At 28.6% G+C, this 17,317-nt stretch overlaps 10 protein-coding genes across 10 annotated transcripts; 5 read left to right on the top strand and 5 right to left on the bottom strand.

Moving 5' to 3' along the window:
- Window positions 1-242: 242 nt before the first annotated feature.
- cand_014360 (SPC97 SPC98 family protein) lies at window positions 243-2,948 on the top strand (the record flags this gene model as incomplete). The annotated part of the gene is made up of 1 exon (XM_067211671.1): window positions 243-2,948. One exon carries the CDS (start codon window positions 243-245, stop codon window positions 2,946-2,948), a length of 2,706 nt encoding a protein of 901 aa, XP_067069466.1.
- Window positions 2,949-3,308: 360 nt separating this feature from the next.
- Window positions 3,309-6,134, bottom strand: cand_014350 (protein kinase domain-containing protein; the record flags this gene model as incomplete). Its single annotated transcript, XM_067211670.1, has 1 exon — window positions 3,309-6,134. The coding sequence occupies one exon, from the start codon at window positions 6,132-6,134 to the stop codon at window positions 3,309-3,311; it is 2,826 nt and encodes a 941-aa protein (XP_067069465.1).
- A 356-nt stretch (window positions 6,135-6,490) lies between these two features.
- On the bottom strand, window positions 6,491-7,501 carry cand_014340 (origin recognition complex subunit 2 family protein; the record flags this gene model as incomplete). The annotated part of the gene is made up of 1 exon (XM_067211669.1): window positions 6,491-7,501. The coding sequence occupies one exon, from the start codon at window positions 7,499-7,501 to the stop codon at window positions 6,491-6,493; it is 1,011 nt and encodes a 336-aa protein (XP_067069464.1).
- A 437-nt stretch (window positions 7,502-7,938) lies between these two features.
- Window positions 7,939-8,391, top strand: cand_014330 (nucleoside diphosphate kinase; the record flags this gene model as incomplete). Its single annotated transcript, XM_067211668.1, has 1 exon — window positions 7,939-8,391. The coding sequence occupies one exon, from the start codon at window positions 7,939-7,941 to the stop codon at window positions 8,389-8,391; it is 453 nt and encodes a 150-aa protein (XP_067069463.1).
- A 135-nt stretch (window positions 8,392-8,526) lies between these two features.
- Window positions 8,527-9,246, bottom strand: cand_014320 (3 exoribonuclease family protein; the record flags this gene model as incomplete). Its single annotated transcript, XM_067211667.1, has 1 exon — window positions 8,527-9,246. The coding sequence occupies one exon, from the start codon at window positions 9,244-9,246 to the stop codon at window positions 8,527-8,529; it is 720 nt and encodes a 239-aa protein (XP_067069462.1).
- A 262-nt stretch (window positions 9,247-9,508) lies between these two features.
- cand_014310 (THIF family protein) lies at window positions 9,509-10,621 on the top strand (the record flags this gene model as incomplete). Its single annotated transcript, XM_067211666.1, has 1 exon — window positions 9,509-10,621. One exon carries the CDS (start codon window positions 9,509-9,511, stop codon window positions 10,619-10,621), a length of 1,113 nt encoding a protein of 370 aa, XP_067069461.1.
- Window positions 10,622-11,001: 380 nt separating this feature from the next.
- cand_014300 (uncharacterized protein) lies at window positions 11,002-11,679 on the top strand (the record flags this gene model as incomplete). The annotated part of the gene is made up of 2 exons (XM_067211665.1): window positions 11,002-11,048; window positions 11,112-11,679. The coding sequence occupies 2 exons, from the start codon at window positions 11,002-11,004 to the stop codon at window positions 11,677-11,679; spliced, it is 615 nt and encodes a 204-aa protein (XP_067069460.1).
- A 208-nt stretch (window positions 11,680-11,887) lies between these two features.
- cand_014290 (TBC domain-containing protein) lies at window positions 11,888-12,865 on the bottom strand (the record flags this gene model as incomplete). The annotated part of the gene is made up of 1 exon (XM_067211664.1): window positions 11,888-12,865. The coding sequence occupies one exon, from the start codon at window positions 12,863-12,865 to the stop codon at window positions 11,888-11,890; it is 978 nt and encodes a 325-aa protein (XP_067069459.1).
- Window positions 12,866-13,085: 220 nt separating this feature from the next.
- On the bottom strand, window positions 13,086-14,363 carry cand_014280 (nucleolar protein NOP52; the record flags this gene model as incomplete). Its single annotated transcript, XM_067211663.1, has 1 exon — window positions 13,086-14,363. One exon carries the CDS (start codon window positions 14,361-14,363, stop codon window positions 13,086-13,088), a length of 1,278 nt encoding a protein of 425 aa, XP_067069458.1.
- A 501-nt stretch (window positions 14,364-14,864) lies between these two features.
- Window positions 14,865-17,054, top strand: cand_014270 (uncharacterized protein; the record flags this gene model as incomplete). Its single annotated transcript, XM_067211662.1, has 1 exon — window positions 14,865-17,054. One exon carries the CDS (start codon window positions 14,865-14,867, stop codon window positions 17,052-17,054), a length of 2,190 nt encoding a protein of 729 aa, XP_067069457.1.
- Window positions 17,055-17,317: the final 263 nt, after the last annotated feature.

The raw sequence follows: 17,317 nt of genomic DNA, 5'->3' as shown, positions 1-17,317 counted from the left end.
TTCAAGATCTAATTCCTTATACCGGTACGAGTACCGAAGATAGACGCAAAAGTATCTACCTATGCGGCGGTAAAAAAAGAGCTTTTATTAAAAAAGTAGACAATAGTGGATCCCATGTGCTTGTGTGGGGGGGGAGGGGGAGAGGGGGTATGGAGGAAGAAAGGAAGAGAGGCTTTTGAAAGAAAATAGAAAGAAAACAAATATTGTAAAGGCTTAAATATCTCAATATTAGATGAGGAGGTATGAATTTATTCACATGGGAAGGCAATAGTCTGTCTGAGATAAGGCAAAAGCCTACTATAATTCCGGAATTACTTAAGGAGTTAGTTAAACATCTAGTAGCTACCCATGAAACTTTGGGAAATTGTGAAAAGCATATAAGCAAAGAAAAGTTAGTACAAAGGTGCTACTTGAAAGCTCTTAAGGTTATAAAGGCTCACATCGTATCTGGATCAAAATCAATAACAATATCTGATTCACCATTGGATGAAGCTCTAGAGTTACTGATAAGCTCTAATAAATCTATACAAGCTCAAAAGTTGAGCCTGCTCTATGATCGTCTTTCTATTTTGAGTTTAGCAATTCCAGAGCTATCTAAATTTGTATCTGATGGGTCTTCTGCTCGCTTTGAAGACAAGGTGCTAAGATTGCTATTACCATTGTGGAATACCAAGAATTCTAATATTTCTAATATATCTATTCGTAATAAAAGTGTATTTGATGAATTTAATGATGGAAATTTGCGGGTCTTGGATTCATCTGATACAATCTGCAAAAGCATAGGTCAATTAAGGCCTAGAACATCGGTTTCAACGTTGGTAGAAATACCAGTAGCTCAATCATCATCTACCTCAGCAATATTTACAATTCCACTTTTTGTACTAGAGCAATGTCTACTTTCTCCGTCTCAAGAAGTTGCTCTGGTACATGATATATTGTATGCACTACAAGGTTATGATTCACAATTTATCCATTATGATGCAAGTTTAGACCAATTTAGAATTATGCCCTCAGTTTATGCACCAGAGACAATTCGCACAATGGTGTCTGAAATTTGTTATTTAGGAGTTTTATATCGTAGAATGAATCTAGTTATTGATGAAACAAGCAATATGAAGACTAAGAACAGTGGAAGTGTATGTAAAGCATTTTTGGAATCTGTAAAACAGGTGATATCAGATTATAATGAATTTATTGTAGCTATGCAGAGCCAAGTACAAGAAACAGTATCTTATTTAGCAAGACTTCAGTCTCGTCAAAATCCGAATTTGGAACTACTTAATGGAAATAAGCAGATTATAACTTTGAGAAAGTTGTATCACAGAGTTTTGGAACAAATATATAGATTAGAAAAACCATTTGCCTTATTTCAGGCATTAATGAATACAAGTAGTAGCTCAATTTTGTCGGGTTTGTACCTGGGGATTCAGACAGGGCATGAATATCACAGAGAAGTTCTGGTGAATATCTTTAACAGATGCTTACTGTCCTGGTTAGAGAACCTAAATTTGTTCTTAATTACAGGTGTATTAAATGAGAATCAGGCTCAAGATTTATTTATAATTCAGTATAAAGAAGCTGTGGGTATTCGTTTTGAATATGTCCCTACATTTATGCAATACGAATCAGCTAGATTAATTGGTTATGTAGGCTTTACCAGATTTTTGATACAAAAGGTAAATAAAGCATATAATAAAAAAGGCTTACAGCATGGAGAACACTCTTTAGTTAATAAAGATAGTTTGAAGTCCACAGAAAATTTATCGGGATTCAAAATAACTTCCGAAATGGTTTTGAATTCTTGGTCTCTATACTCTCATCTATCTGGTTTATCAAGGCAATGTGATAGTGAGTTGTTAGATTTACTTTTTAATAAAGGAAATATAAAGAATCACTTGGAAGTACTTAAATTATATATGCTGGGTATACATGGGGATTTCTGGGATATTGTTATTTCAGGTAGTACAAGTGAATTGGATAAACCTGCAAAGAATGTTGCAATACAAGTACTAATAGCTGTGCTGGATGAGGCTAAACTATTTCATGATAAAATTAAGAACAAAAATGAATTTAATATGAAGAGTTTGAATAGGAGGTACTCTAGAGATCAAATTATCAATCCTTATTTAGATAGGCTTCGCCTACTCTGTTATGAGCCTACTTTGGGTGATACTGGTTGGGATATTTATGGTTTAGACTATGTTATTGATGATGATCCCATATCATTTTTATTATGTGATAACACTTTATCACGTTATAGACGTATTTTTAGAAATGTATGGAAGATATTCACTTGTATAACCAAATTAACACAGACATGGTTCATTGTTTCCAAATTTATTAGAAATAAGAACTTGAATACTGACAATAGTTCTACTAATTTGGATTACTTTTTAGATATATTGAACAAAGGTGTCAACCTGGCTAGGTGTATTCTTTTATCTGTAACTGAAATTCGGAATAACCTCCTTTTTGATTCTATTGATTCCTTATGGGATTGTTTGCAAAATAAGTTGAATGAGTGCGCAAGTTTCGAAAAAGTTCAAAAAGTTCATCAAGAGTTTCTTGATGGAATTGAAAGAAATCTTTTTATTTTAGATGATGGAGAGAATAACAAACTGAATTTGAAGACAAATATACAGGAGATATCTTTCTCTATTGACAGGTTGCTCAAGTTAGGTTGTGATGTTTCTAGACTAATAAATGTAATTTTGGCTAATTTCTCAATAAATCAACATAAGCAAAATATACATGAACAGTTAGATCAGTATGGGGAAGCATTCAGAGAATGTATAAAAGGGATTCTACTTAATATAAGACTTTTACAAGGAAAAACTATTAGATCAACATCTTTTACATATGATACTTTGTCTGGACCTATACATCTACAGGATTCAATACTTCTCAATCTAGAATCTACTCTGAAATTTTCTAGATTTGCCAAGTAATACATGGTAATAAGAATTGATTATATTGTAAATTCAAATGAGAACCTATTGAGTCCTAAAAGTGGCAGGATTACATTCTTATATCTTAGAGTTGATCTAGACATGAATTTGGAGTAAACTATTATTAGTTGAATATTATAATTGCATGTATATATTTGACTTATATCCCATATTATTTACAATATTACAATATAAAAAGATGTCCTAAATTTATATATTATCTAATATCATGACCAAAGTTACCAAGGAACCTTTCAATAACTAAAGAGTATTCTAATTTAAGTTCTATAAATTTCTAATCAATAATTCTTGCATATTAGAATCTTAATTTTTACCTTTCTTTCAATTTTATATTATTTTTTATATTGTTGGTGGATCTCTAAGGCTAATTACAGTGTCAACTCGAGTTGCTGTATCCATTAATTCTGCAACCTGGTTCTCCAATTGAGTTTGCCTTGAAACTGCAGATTGCAGATACTTTTCACAAATATCACGTAACTCTTGCCAAAACTTTTGATAAATAGCAACTCTCTCATCAAATCTAGTTCTAAGAGCAGGGTTTTCTGTAAATCCTAATAGCTTTTCAGCATGTTGACGTAATTGTAAAATTTTTTCTATTGTAATATTCATATTTCCCCAAAAAGCAGCACATCGTCCTAATACATTTTCAATCATTCGGAGTTGAGCTAGAACACGCACTAAAATATAGGATACTTTTAATTGGTTCCCTGTCACTTCATGCTCATCCAAATTAGGCCCTTGTGCTTGTTGAACTATAGAACTTGATTGTTTAGAACTTCTTCTAGAAATCCCCGATGTACCCACTTTATTTGTGTCTTGACTTGTCGAAGAATCGTTAATAGGATAATTACTTAAATTATCCACTAAATTAGACCATCCCGAGTCAGGACTACCTTGAAGGACAGATTCAATTCCAGAAGGAGGTACTGGGCGTATACTGGCAGGAAGAAAAATGAAATCAAGTAGTAAATCTCGTGTATTATTCCACAAAGAAGATATATGAGAACTAGAATATCCATCGTAATCACTGCTTATTTCTTGATACCCCAGATGATCGTTGTTAGACATACAAAAGCTATTATTTGAGTGACCTTTATATTCTTCAACACTATTATTTGAGGAATCTGATCTTGATATTATCTTTGGTATAGCTGTTGATGGGGTTGGTGATTCTGGAGTCCTGGAAGCTGTACAGTTAGAAATAGGATCCAAGATTGTCTCTATATCAGAATTACAAAACAAATCAGCAATACGTCTTAGCACTCTATCTCGTGCAACATTATATCCTAAGAACATCGTTGTATCTGGGATAAAACTAATAAGATTTGTCTCAGAATTATTTTCATTGTCTCCAGTAATTAATGATTGACTATCATCTGGACATGTTTTCAACATATTAGTTTGAGGTGTTTCATGTTGAGCTGATTTATATACTACAGCCAAAGATGTCTCTGAAATTCTTTTCATATCCCTAACAGATTCAACAAACTCAGATAGCTCTAAAAGAAATTTATTATAACCATTTTGTATATCCTCTACATCTGATTCAGTAGTTGCTACCCATTGACGGACATGTGATAGAAGTGCAATTGCCAGTTTTGGCTCGTTATTATTCACAGCTAAAAGAAAATCAGGAAGTTCATCTAAAACGGATTCGCATGTTTGTTTAAATCGTGCAATAGCCAAACAAGATTGTTGTTGAAGTATTCTCCATTTATGAATGTGTTGTTGAAGTATTCTACATATTGTTGAATTGTGTCTAAATGCTATATATACTCCTTGTAGCTTATAAGCTACACTAAATTGAAGATCAAGAAGTCCATTTATTTCCATAATTGTAGAAGGTAAACTAGGTGTTCTAGGAGTAATTAAAGTTTTTGAAGATATCCCTGGTATATTTATATTTTCAGAAGAGTTAGATGCAGTTGATTGAGGCAAAGCCTCACCTTCCAAATGAAATTTAGCATGAGATATACTTTGAGGAGCCACTTTTGGCACAAAAGGTATAATTTGACTATTTTTAGATGTTAAATCATTGATCTTACCATTAGAAATTGTTTGAACTAAATTTAGATAACTTGAGGAATCTATTGCACTACTACCTAATGAGTCTGCTATAGTAATACACTCTGCTACATCCGTTACATGCGTATTATAACTCTTAGTTGGTTCTGCAATTTTTGAAGGTTCATTAATTTTCGAATTATCTAAGTTAAGAGTTGAAATAATTGGTTCTGATGGATTAGCCTTTAATAACCAAGGATTATTCATAAGCTCTTTTAAAGTTAAACGTTCTTTTGGATTAACAGTCAAAAGTCTACAAATCAGATTCTTAGCTTCGATGCTTACATTCTGGAAGCGAGGATATCGAAAGTGATAGTTACCTTGTTTAATTAAGGTTTCAAGATGTCCTTTTCTCTCATCAAAGGGGAAAGCTCCACCTAACATTACATAAAATAGTACACCTAAAGACCACAAATCAACTTCTGGCCCATATGTATCTCCAAAAGAGGCTGCAGTTAATACTTCAGGTGCCCAATACTGAGGTGTACCAACTAATGTTCTGGCTTGGATATATCCATGTTTAAGAAACTTCGCCACACCAAAATCTGCAACTTTTATTTGATAATATGGGCCTGGTAAAGTCCTGTATATCAAAATATTTTCTGGTTTTAGATCTCTGTGTATTATACCTTTATTATGCATATAGTATAGTACATCTATAACTTGTTTAAGTACAAATCTTGCATTATCTTCAGATAAAGAGCCACATTCAACAATTTTGTGAAATAATTCCCCATCTTCTATTAGCTCCATTACTAAGTAAAATTCATCACCTGATTCTGCGTAATCTACTAAACTCACAATATGGGGATGCCTAAGCTTTTGTAGTATCATTGCCTCAGAAAGAAGTCTCATCCTCTTGTCTTCACTATTAGGATCCAAATATATAGATTTAGTATCAATAACCTTAACTGCAAACTTTTCATCTGTTAGTTCAATAGGGTTATCCGAATGTTCTTTTAACTTGAAACAGAGAAATACAGTAGATGCACTTCCAGTTCCTAACTGTTCACAAATTATATACCGTACACCACTTTGACCAGTGAATATGTTAAGTCCCTCTGTTTTATTATTGAAGGAATAACGAATTCTCGATCTCATGACAACTTTCTTACTGAGATATTACTCAATATTTTATTGAGTTTTCTGATCCCAAGCTTGAACAATTACTAACCAGACATCTGGCGGTATAGAACTACTAAAATATATGCACCATATTTTGAGTTAGTGCTTTGAATAGAGATAAAAATGAAAGATATTCAGAGATTCTCAAGGCTCCCTACACTAATAAAATAACTGACAATGTAATCTTATATTGATTAATTATAGTTTTAAATTAGAAGTAGTATCTTGACATGAAAATCTATTTATCTAATAAGTATATAGTAAGTGAAATAAATGCCACGAATATATGTGAGGAAATTGATAAAACTATATAAATAAATTAGGATATACAACTATGCTAAAAATTTTTGGATAAGATCTGTGGATAAACTTAATTTTACTATTTGTTTACCATTATTGTGTTCCTTTACAAGTATATCATGAGTATAAAGTTCCACCAATAGATGTGACAATGCATCCTTTGTTGTTACAAGCATTGAAGACTTAGCATCCTTGAATATTTGATCTTCTGTTATACCATGAGGGCTATTTAACTGTAGTGTTGCTATTAGTTTTGTTAGTTGGACATGGCTGGGAGTTAAACATTTTAAAATAGTATCAAACCTATCAAGTTTTGATTTGGAATTTGCATCTTCAATTAATAAATTAAGCCATTGAGGGTTTGTTCCCTCCCATTGATGCTTTAATTCAACAGAATAGTTATCTTTAGTATGAACCTGAATATAAATAAAGTTCATTTTATGTAAGAGTGATGTACTCCAAAGAAATGGCCATCTAATATTATCTACTGTTACTAGAATTGACAAAATTGGTATTTGAGCTAATTGTGCTATTGTAGATAAATATGGGCGAAGAGATATACAATCAATATTATTTATTATAATGAATGCTCTTTTTTGTGGAGAGAAATTAAGAGTTTGCAACTTGTAAAGCTTCCTAATTTTAGAAGTTAACATATCCAAACTCCATTCGGACATATTGACAGCTTCTTCAGGATCATCAAGATAATTTATTAGTTCAACTAAGGAACTTTTAAATTTAACATGTTTGCAGTAACCACGAATTACAAGAGTCAAAAATTGAGGTTTCAACATATTCTGTATAAATTCATTCATAAAACGACGCTTTGAACCATATCCATGAATTAGAACACTAAAACCTGATAGAGACCACATAATCATAGAGTAATGTAGTTCTTTCCATTTCTTTGACTCACTTTGTTGACAAATCTTTTCTTCAGTTAGTAGTCTTATATATAAACTATCCTCAATTATTGGTAGAGAACTTTTCACTGGTAATTTCCCACCTATTGGTATTAAATAATCTGCATATGTTCGATTCATTTTGGTTAAATATTTCGTTCAAGTATCAAATATAAATACATCAAATTATTTACTGGTTATTTTGAGCACTCTAAAAGTATCAAGATGCACTCTTAATAAGTGAATCTAATATATTAATAACTATTTGTAGTCTTAATGATAAAATCTAAATGAGAATCTAATTAAGTATGAAAGTTCAATATTTAGTCTAATTAAATTATTTTCTAGTTATTTTACTTTATATACTTGCAAATGTAATATTTAAGTGTAGCACACAACCCGCCTTTTTAGGTATTTGTCCAGCGCTTAGTAAATTTCTGTCTCATGAGCTGTATCAAAGTTTAACTTTTATTATTTTTAAGAAGATTATTTAGAACCTTAAAGGTTTTACAAAGATAGGAATCTATAAACAGAGTTTCAGCTTCCCACGTGTACCATCAAAATCAACAGCTAAGATCATGCCAGTAGAACAGACATACTTAATGATTAAACCAGACGGTATCCAACGTCAAATTATTGGCAAGATTATCAGTCGCTTTGAAGAACGTGGGTATCGTTTAGCAGCTATGAAGCTTACAGTAGCTACTCCACAAATTTTGGAACAGCATTATGCTGAACACATTGGTAAACCATTCTTACCTGGCCTTATTCAAAAGATGACTGGACCAGTCATATGTATGGTTTTTGAGGGTGTTGATGTTATTGCTCAAGCTCGTAAAATTATGGGTGCAACACGTCCTAGTGAAGCTGCTCCAGGTACGATTAGAGGTGATTATTGCCAAGAAGCTGGTCGCAACATAATTCATGGTTCAGATTCAGCAGAATCTGCAAAGAGAGAGATTAATCTGTGGTTTAAACCAGAAGAAATTCATTCTTACAATCTTACTTTGTCTAACTTCATTTTGGAATGAAATTAGAACTATGTTATTTTGGAAGTGTAAATTAGATAACTAGATTGTATCTTTACATTAAGTATTTTGTACTCTAAAGTGTTTTATATTATTAGATATTTTGTAAAGCTATATATTTCATTTATAAATTACTATTTAACTAATATTATTGTCATATGACTTGCCTACATTATCTAACAATGTTTTTTGTAGATAATTACGTATATAATTACATAGAACTTTGGTTCCTGCTATAGCGATGGATATTGAATCAAAGTCATATATCTCATCATTGTAAGTTATACCTGTCCCTTTTGCTATCAAACATGCAATGATTTGATTGCTTCTACTACTTACAATATAATGTGAGCAAGATATACATTTATCTATTTCTTCACCATTTGGGTCTATAATTATATGCTTACCTAAATCATTCAATTGGTATGTGCATGCCTCTGCAATTGAAATAGCTAAAGGTGTAGTAGTCATTGGTATACCAGCATCTAATAATGCCAAAACTGCTGCATTAAAGCATATTGGAAATATTGGACCATCTTGAGAGATTACTTGAATAGCTACAGAAACAATACAACGTGGAATTTGTTTAAAGTCTATAATATCTTCTAAAACTCGAGTACAATATAGCTCTAAAAGTTTTTCTGTATCACCTGTAGATCCTGAATTTGGTCTGATAATCACATCTAAATATGATTTACTTCGTATAATATTTGTCTCTTCAGGTTGCCACGCAACAGCTGTTGCACGTGATAAACCCATTGAAAAATCTGAGGAACCATTTAAACCATGAAAAACCCCTATTCTAATATTTATAGGGCGTAATTCAAGGTATTGCCTTCCATCTAACCTAGTTTCCATCTTATAATTTAGTAAAATTTGGTATATATATTATAAATTTATCGTATTAGCTACAATATTCAGCGCTATTATTCTAAATTTATAGTATCAAGTTTATTTACCACTAATTAAAAATAAGAACTTTTATACCAAGTCTAATTTCTGGAATAGTATTGATTTTATATTAGTTTTAATATATATTATTAATAGAATATCAGGGAAAAGATTAATATTACATAAATATATGAATATATAATATTTAGAATTACACTACAAATAAAAAATGGCAAGTCCAATTTTAGAAAGTGGGTTAAAATTGATTAATATATATAATGACTCTAATAACAAAATAAAGAATGAACAAAATAATGTAGATAACTTAAAAGATAATCCTTATAGTCGCCTAATAGCTCTACAAAATATGGGAGTAGTTAATGATTACAACAAGATAAAAAATTTTAGTTTAGTAATTATTGGAGTTGGAGGAATAGGTTCTATTTCAGCAGAAATGTTAGTACGGTGTGGTATTGGTAAATTAGTTATTTTTGATTATGATAAGGTAGAACTTGCAAATATGAATAGATTATTTTATACACCTAAACAAAAGGGGATTGATAAAGTCCAAGCTTGCATTGAAACTTTGAAAGTGATCAATCCTGATATTGATGTCATTGGATACAATTTAAATATATGCACAAATACTGATAAATTTTCTGAAATTCTGAAAACATCTAGTAAGACTAGATCACTAGTTGATTTGGTTATATCTTGTGTAGACAATTATGCAGCAAGAATAACAATAAGTCAGATATGTAATCAACATGGAATTGTATGGTTTGAATCAGGAATATCAGAAAATGCAGTATCTGGCCATATACAAATAATTATTCCTGGGAAAACTGCTTGTTATTCATGTGTTCCACCTCTTATTACTTGTTTAGATGAAGATGAGACAAATATTATAAGAAATGGCACGTGTGCAGCATCATTACCAACTACTTGTAGTATTATTGCTGGTCTATTAATAAATAATTGTCTTAAATATCTTCTTAATTTTGGTGAACCCTCCTTTTTCTTAGGTTATAATACTCTTTCTGATTTTTTCCCAAGGTATATGATAGCATCAAATCCAGATTGTTGTGATGAATGGTGTAGATATAGACAGAAATTAAATAATGACCTAAAAGTTACTGAAAAAAGATTTGATAATTTAACAAATTTTGATGAATCTCAAAGTTCTAATTTATTTGGAATACAAATTTTAGAATCTTGTGATAATTCTCAAAGAGATCAATTTAATTATACTCCTAATCAATTAATTACTGAAAATTTACAGGATATCTCCGTATCAGAATTAATGAAAAAGTTAAGTGATATAACAGAATTAGATATCTAATTTACTTTTACAAAAAATCTTTAAATTATTCTATATTGTTATTTAAAGATATATATCTTTAATATCTAAAATTTAAGGGTCGATATAGCTAATATTGAATATATCTTAATTATATAATATATATGATTTTATATAATTTTCTTGTCAGATAAATATGAAAATATATCTTCTATATTAATATAAAAACTAATTTATTGTTAAATAAAAGCTTAATAGTGTTGACTATAAAACTACCTAAGATAATACATGTAAACAGTCTTGCACTCCGTTCTGTCTTCCTGGTCTAAGTCATACTGTATTAAAAGAAAAGTTTATATTAATTTTTATTTGAGAAGTAATAGAATATTATAGATTTAATATTTATTGAAATATTTAATAAGATGATTTTAATTAAAATTTCAATTTTTGGTTTTTACTCTTTCTTGTAGTAAGTGGTGATCTAGATAGTTATTACATGAATTAGTTTTATTTTTTAATTTATTTTTTTCAGTATTTTTAGAATTTATGGACTTGAATTATATCCACAGAATGTTCTGCATAGCTCATATGAAGTTTTATATGATGGTCACACAATAAAATCTAATAATTTAGCAGGTACTCTTCTAGCTTTAGATTCTACTACCTGTAATACGATGTGTGACGACTTTGATCCAAATTGCAATTGTGATATTCCACAAACCTCAGCAACTACAATAACAATGGAACAAATTCATACATGGTTAACTTCAGTTGAAAATAATTCAGCTCAATCTTCTTCAACTCCTATTTTACAATCTAGTCATTTAACTTCAGATTCAAATTCTAATAATAGTAATAATAATCCCAATTCATCACTATGGATTATCGGAATAGTTGGAGGTGTAATTGTATTACTTATTATAATATACTTAATATATAGATGGAATAGAAATCGAAACCAACAGAGATCTAACCAAACTGAAGGTTACATGAATTATTTACAGGGGCAACCTGGAATGCCCCCCGGTGGTATACCCTTTATACCAGGGGGTCCAAATTCTACACCAGGAATGATACCGGGACAAATAACAATGAGATAAAACATATTCAAGTATTTTCTTCATATAAAGTTTAATTAGATACTATAATTTTGGTTATTTCTATTTATACTTTATTAAAACAAAAAAAGGTACAACCTAAAGTGTAAACAAATACATATAATCTTAAATTTTATTAACAAAAGTCATGAAATTAGTATCTATGTTTCAACTCTATAAAATCTCACATACTAAAACAAAAAGGAAATTTCTAAGTTTTAATATTCTTAGTTAATTTTATATCTAATGTTATTTGTATTAATTTATCAATAGGTAAAGTTTTTGGTACTTCCTTTAAAGTTTGCAATATACCTTCGAAATTTTGATTAAATAATTTATGTTTTAGTAATTTAAGAACTGCAATAGATATTTTAAATATAACCTTGATTCCATCTAAGAAGAATAAATCCCAAATCCTTGCTACAACATCTACATGAAAACTGTAAGCAAATATTGTTATAAACCATTGAGATGCATACATGGATTCATCTACATTTTCATTTTTGAAATGTTTATATAACAATGGTATTTGTTCTTTGAATATATTTCTGAGTTCAGTTAAATGTTTATTTAGTAGAGGAAGTCCTGGTAAAAAAAACCCTGACATTTCATATTTTTCTATAATAGCTGCTAACATATAAAAAGCATCTTCTTCATTCATATGTATTAGTAATACTCCTACAATAAATCCCATACCTTGGCAGTATCCTACTTCCTTATTAAATAAACTATAGGCTCTAAGTACTGAAAATAATGAATCTTGACCATAACTATTTTTTTCACGAAATAAAGGATGTTTAGGAAATGTGCGACTAATATCTCTAATAATATCTCCTGAACAAGGAGCTTCTTTAACTTGGCATAATTGAAAATACAAATGTTCAGGTAGTGCTATCTTCATAGAATCTATTCTTGCTAATTTTTTCCATAAAAAACCTCTAAGACATGATGGAATGCCTGTTTTTATTCTACTTTCAATTATACTTTTTTTTTTCCAATATACTTTCTCCATTTCATAACAAAGAAATCTCCACTGTTCTAAATATCTTAGACGTGATTTATATGATGTCTGTACATCTGATACATCATCTTTCTCATGATGGTCATGTTTATTTTTATTTATATTACCAGAATATGTATATAAAAAGTCAAAATCCGATAGCTTAAGGGTCCACAGGTCTTCTTGCATATATCACATAAAATACTTCTAGTTAATATATAAGATTATAAAGATTTATCTTGCCTAATTAAACAAAATATTAAACTATTTCTTTTTTTTTTAAAGAGAGAAAGAAGAAAAAGAAATAAAAGGAAAATTGTGTAATACAATTATTCACTTAAATGCTTATACTAAATTTGAAGAATATTTGGCGCCAAAAATTATTGTAATAAAGTATGAATAAATTAATTCATGCAAATTCTCTTTTTTTTAAAATACTCTTTAAAGGTACATGACTTAAATCTGGAGGTTTAGATAATGCCTCATTTGCTGGTATTACTTCAACAATTTCAGAATCACCTATATTATTTTTTTCAGAGACCTGTTTATTTGATTGCTGTTTAACTAGTACACACTTGATTTCGTCATTCTGTTTTTTATTAGAGTTGTCTCTAGCAAATAATTTGACTAAAGCCTTAGATGTAGCCAAAGAATCTGGTAAAAGCATTCTCATATTTTGGGACATGTCAAAACGAACCTTTTTAGGAGAAGGTTTATAACTTTTTATAGACTCTTCATTAATCAAATTTCTCTTATTTTTTGAATTAATTGGTAATGCAGATATTTCTGGGATATTTTGTATCTTAGGAATAGCACTCTCAATTATTTCTATACTTTTATATAAAATATTTCTATTAGATTGGTTTATTTCTTTTGAAGATGCCAAACCAAATAATTTCCTACAGACAATCTGCAAAAATATATCAATTACTTCCTTTGTGTATTGAGATATAGTAATATCTGAAATATCTAGTAAACCTCCTATTAAGGAATCCTTTAAAAGGGAATCAATATTTGTAAATCTTCTAATTAATTGTTCATGAATAGTTTTAATTACTACACGATTATTACAATCTCTAATAATATTTACAAATAGTTCTGCTATAAGTTCAAATAAGATATTAATATTACTTCTTTCGTGATTACATTTATTTTCAGAAAATTGTGAATTTAAAAAATATACAAACTCCTGAGGGAATTGATGACAGAAAATTAATGATATTCCAATACCAGAAGTAGTAAATATACACATTTGATAAGTATTCAATAAATGTTCAATATATACCTTGTCATATTCCTTTTTTTTTATTATATCTAATGATTCAGCAATCATAACACGTTGAAGAAACATAAATTTGTCCATTCTAAGCCTATCAATTATATCCCATCTTTGTGTAAGCATATTATAAAATTCATATATAAAACTATTCCATAATTCTACTGAAGTAAATAATCTTTGAAATTTAGATATATTAATTGCTATTTCACGTTGAATAGGAACTTTATCAGCTAACCACAAACAATAATATAAGCCCTTCCATAATTTAATCATTTGAAGTGAATTTAAAGAACTTCTATGTTTCAAAATAAATCTTTCAATTATTTGCAAACCTCTCCTCCTCGAGTTTGGGTGTATACTAGTCATAGTCTTTCCTAGACGAATTAACAAAACATTACCACTATCCATTTTATTTTAATAATATTTGAATATTAGAAAAAATGAGTTGGACTAATTCCTGATAATGATCACGTCTTATATCTACTAAATTTTCAGCTGATTATGTTTATAAATAAGTACATCCAATCAAATATGTTGTTTCAATGAGTATATATTTCCATGAATAAGGTAAGTTTTTGCACTTCTAAATATTTTACCCTCTCACTTAGGTTCCGTTATGGTAACCATACGTTATGTCTCTGATATCTAGTCATCATTATAGGCGGTAAAAAAAATCATGCAAAATTTTTGTTTGCCTAATCAGATAACTGAATAGCTAACTCACTTTCAATGAAAAGAAATTTGAGAGAATCTTAAAAAAACGAATTTATATAGAATTTTTTGTAAAAATATTGGACAGATTTTAGTTATTTCAGGTTTATGCATTATCTGTTACCCATAAATTTTAGTGATTGTAATCCTTGAATATAAAGAAGTGTATAACTACGACAAAAATAAGATCCTAATATAATGAGCTGTATAGAACATCTCTTAAGCTCATGTTGTACTCTTAGAAAGGATAACATTGATAATGAATTACTATGTATTGTGTGCCCTAGTCCTAGTGATCTGGAAGATAACTATTTAGATAATGGTATTCCTGCTCGTTATAGAAGAAATAAAATTAATGGATATAGAAAACAGATAAATAAAGAAATAAAACAATGGTCAGGAGATGAAGTTGCTAGATTTATGTGTTGTCATTTGGTTATTGAAGATTCTGATACCCATAACTTTATTTTTGATGATAATAAATATAAAGATAGAAAGAGAGAAATTGATAAAGCTATATTACCAAGTAATAATATAACATCTGGAAATAATAATATAAATAAAAAATGTAGAAGACATAAAAAATATTTTAAAGATATGATTGATATAAATAAAGATAAAGTTATATCCTCTAATGATAATAATAAAAAGATCGAAAGATCTAAAGAAGATATTAATAATTTTTCAGAAAATAAGGAATTTTCTCTAAATAAAAAAGATAAATATGACAACGAAAGTCAATCAAAATCAATTCAGACAATTGATATAAAGGATAATATATCAGATAATATCAATGAAAATCATAAAGTATATCATAAAATTCATAATAACGTAAGAACAAAACCGCAAAAATTTTATAGTGACTCAGATAATGAATATTTTAATGATTCTAAACATAATAAGCATAAATGTAGAAAATATAAAAAGAATAGAGATTTAAATCATAGAAGAAAAAGTGATACTATTTCAAATACACAAGATGATAATAAATATATTAATTATAAAATATTGAAAGATCATAAAAAAAGTCATCAAGTTTTAAGAAATACAAATAATCATAAATTATGTAAATTTGACTATTCAAATAAATATTTGGATGATTCAAGTGATGAAATTTGGGATTATTATAGTAATTTTTCTAATAGTTCTGAATATGACAGTTCAGATATTAATGAAGAATTATATAACCATTTAAATAGAATTCCTAGAAATAATTCAAGTTTTTGTTCTACATGTAAAGAATCTAATATTTTCAATTCACCATATTGTAAGATTGATATAATTCAACCAAAAAAATCACAAGAAAAAAAAGAACATAACAATGATTTCCTTGAGAATATTTCTAATCTTCAATATAATATGTCATGCTCTAAAAATTATTTCCCTGTTGAAAAAACAAATCAAATAAATTCTGGTCATAAAAAAAAATATCAAGTTGTAAATTCTAGAAATTCAATTATTGGTAAATATTTATCTAATAGATATAATAAATTAAGTGGAGATCATTCTAATAATTCAGATATAAATAATGAAACTTTAAATAGTCATGGTAATAAAGAAGTTGAACATAGATCTTCAAAAAGTAAAAGATTATTCAGACGTCATAAAAAATCACAATTTAAAACAATAGATCCCAAACATATTAAAAATTTAGATAATATTGATCAAAATACAAGAAATAGAGAAAATAATAAAATATGTGATTCAATAGATAATCCTAACATTATTAAAAGATATTCCAATACACCAAATAATATATATGATCATAATCATAAATATGTGGATAGTAATTTAAATATAGAGCAAAATTCTTCTTTACAAAATGAAGATAATAAAGATATTTCTAAAACATTTGTGACTCATAGAGATGGTTTAGATATTGTATATGATTCTGATAGTAAAGAATATTTAAGACAAATTTCTGGGAATGTAAATGAAGGTAATTTAGAAGAAACAAATAAAAATACTAAATCAAAGGCTTCAGTTATAAAAACTGAATCTGAAGAGGAGGTTAATTTAGAAATGAATTTGCCACCTCAAGGAATTTTAAGACGATTATCCCATGGATTACCAGCTGGTGTTGTACTTAAAGATGGATCTCCTCTTAGATGTAAAATTGTTTATTCTCAAGGTGATAATGATCTTACATTAACTTGTGATGATAAAATTAGAAGTATTCCTTGGAGTGATATTCAGAATATTATTACTAACAAAAATGAACTTCGTCGAATAAATACTCGTGCTCCAATATATAGAGATTCTTTAGTTATTGCTATACAATTGAATAAATCTGGTCACTGTATTCCTATAAAATTTGCTAATGAAAGTACTAAAAATGATTTCTTGGATTTTGCCTATAAAATGATTAATCAACCAACTGCAGAATGATATATACAAGTAGATTAAATTATATATGTAAAAAATTACAATATTAGTATAATATAATTACAAGATATATAAAAGGAGTCATATTAAAAATATCTATAATAGTCTAAAAAGTCAATTTTATGTTAGGAATTATTTTCTAATATATTGTAATATTAATTAGTATTAGTATTAAATTTCTAAATTTATTTCAAAATAATCACAACTATATACTTTATTAAGGTTTATTGTATTATCTATTTTTTTTATTTAATTTAGCATTATAA

The sequence above is a fragment of the Cryptosporidium andersoni genome, assembly GCF_001865355.1.
Source record: "Cryptosporidium andersoni isolate 30847 chromosome Unknown contig_21, whole genome shotgun sequence".
Lineage (NCBI taxonomy): Eukaryota > Apicomplexa > Conoidasida > Eucoccidiorida > Cryptosporidiidae > Cryptosporidium > Cryptosporidium andersoni.
The sequence above is the reverse complement of the archived record's forward strand: the minus strand, read 5'-3'. Positions and strand labels throughout refer to the sequence as shown.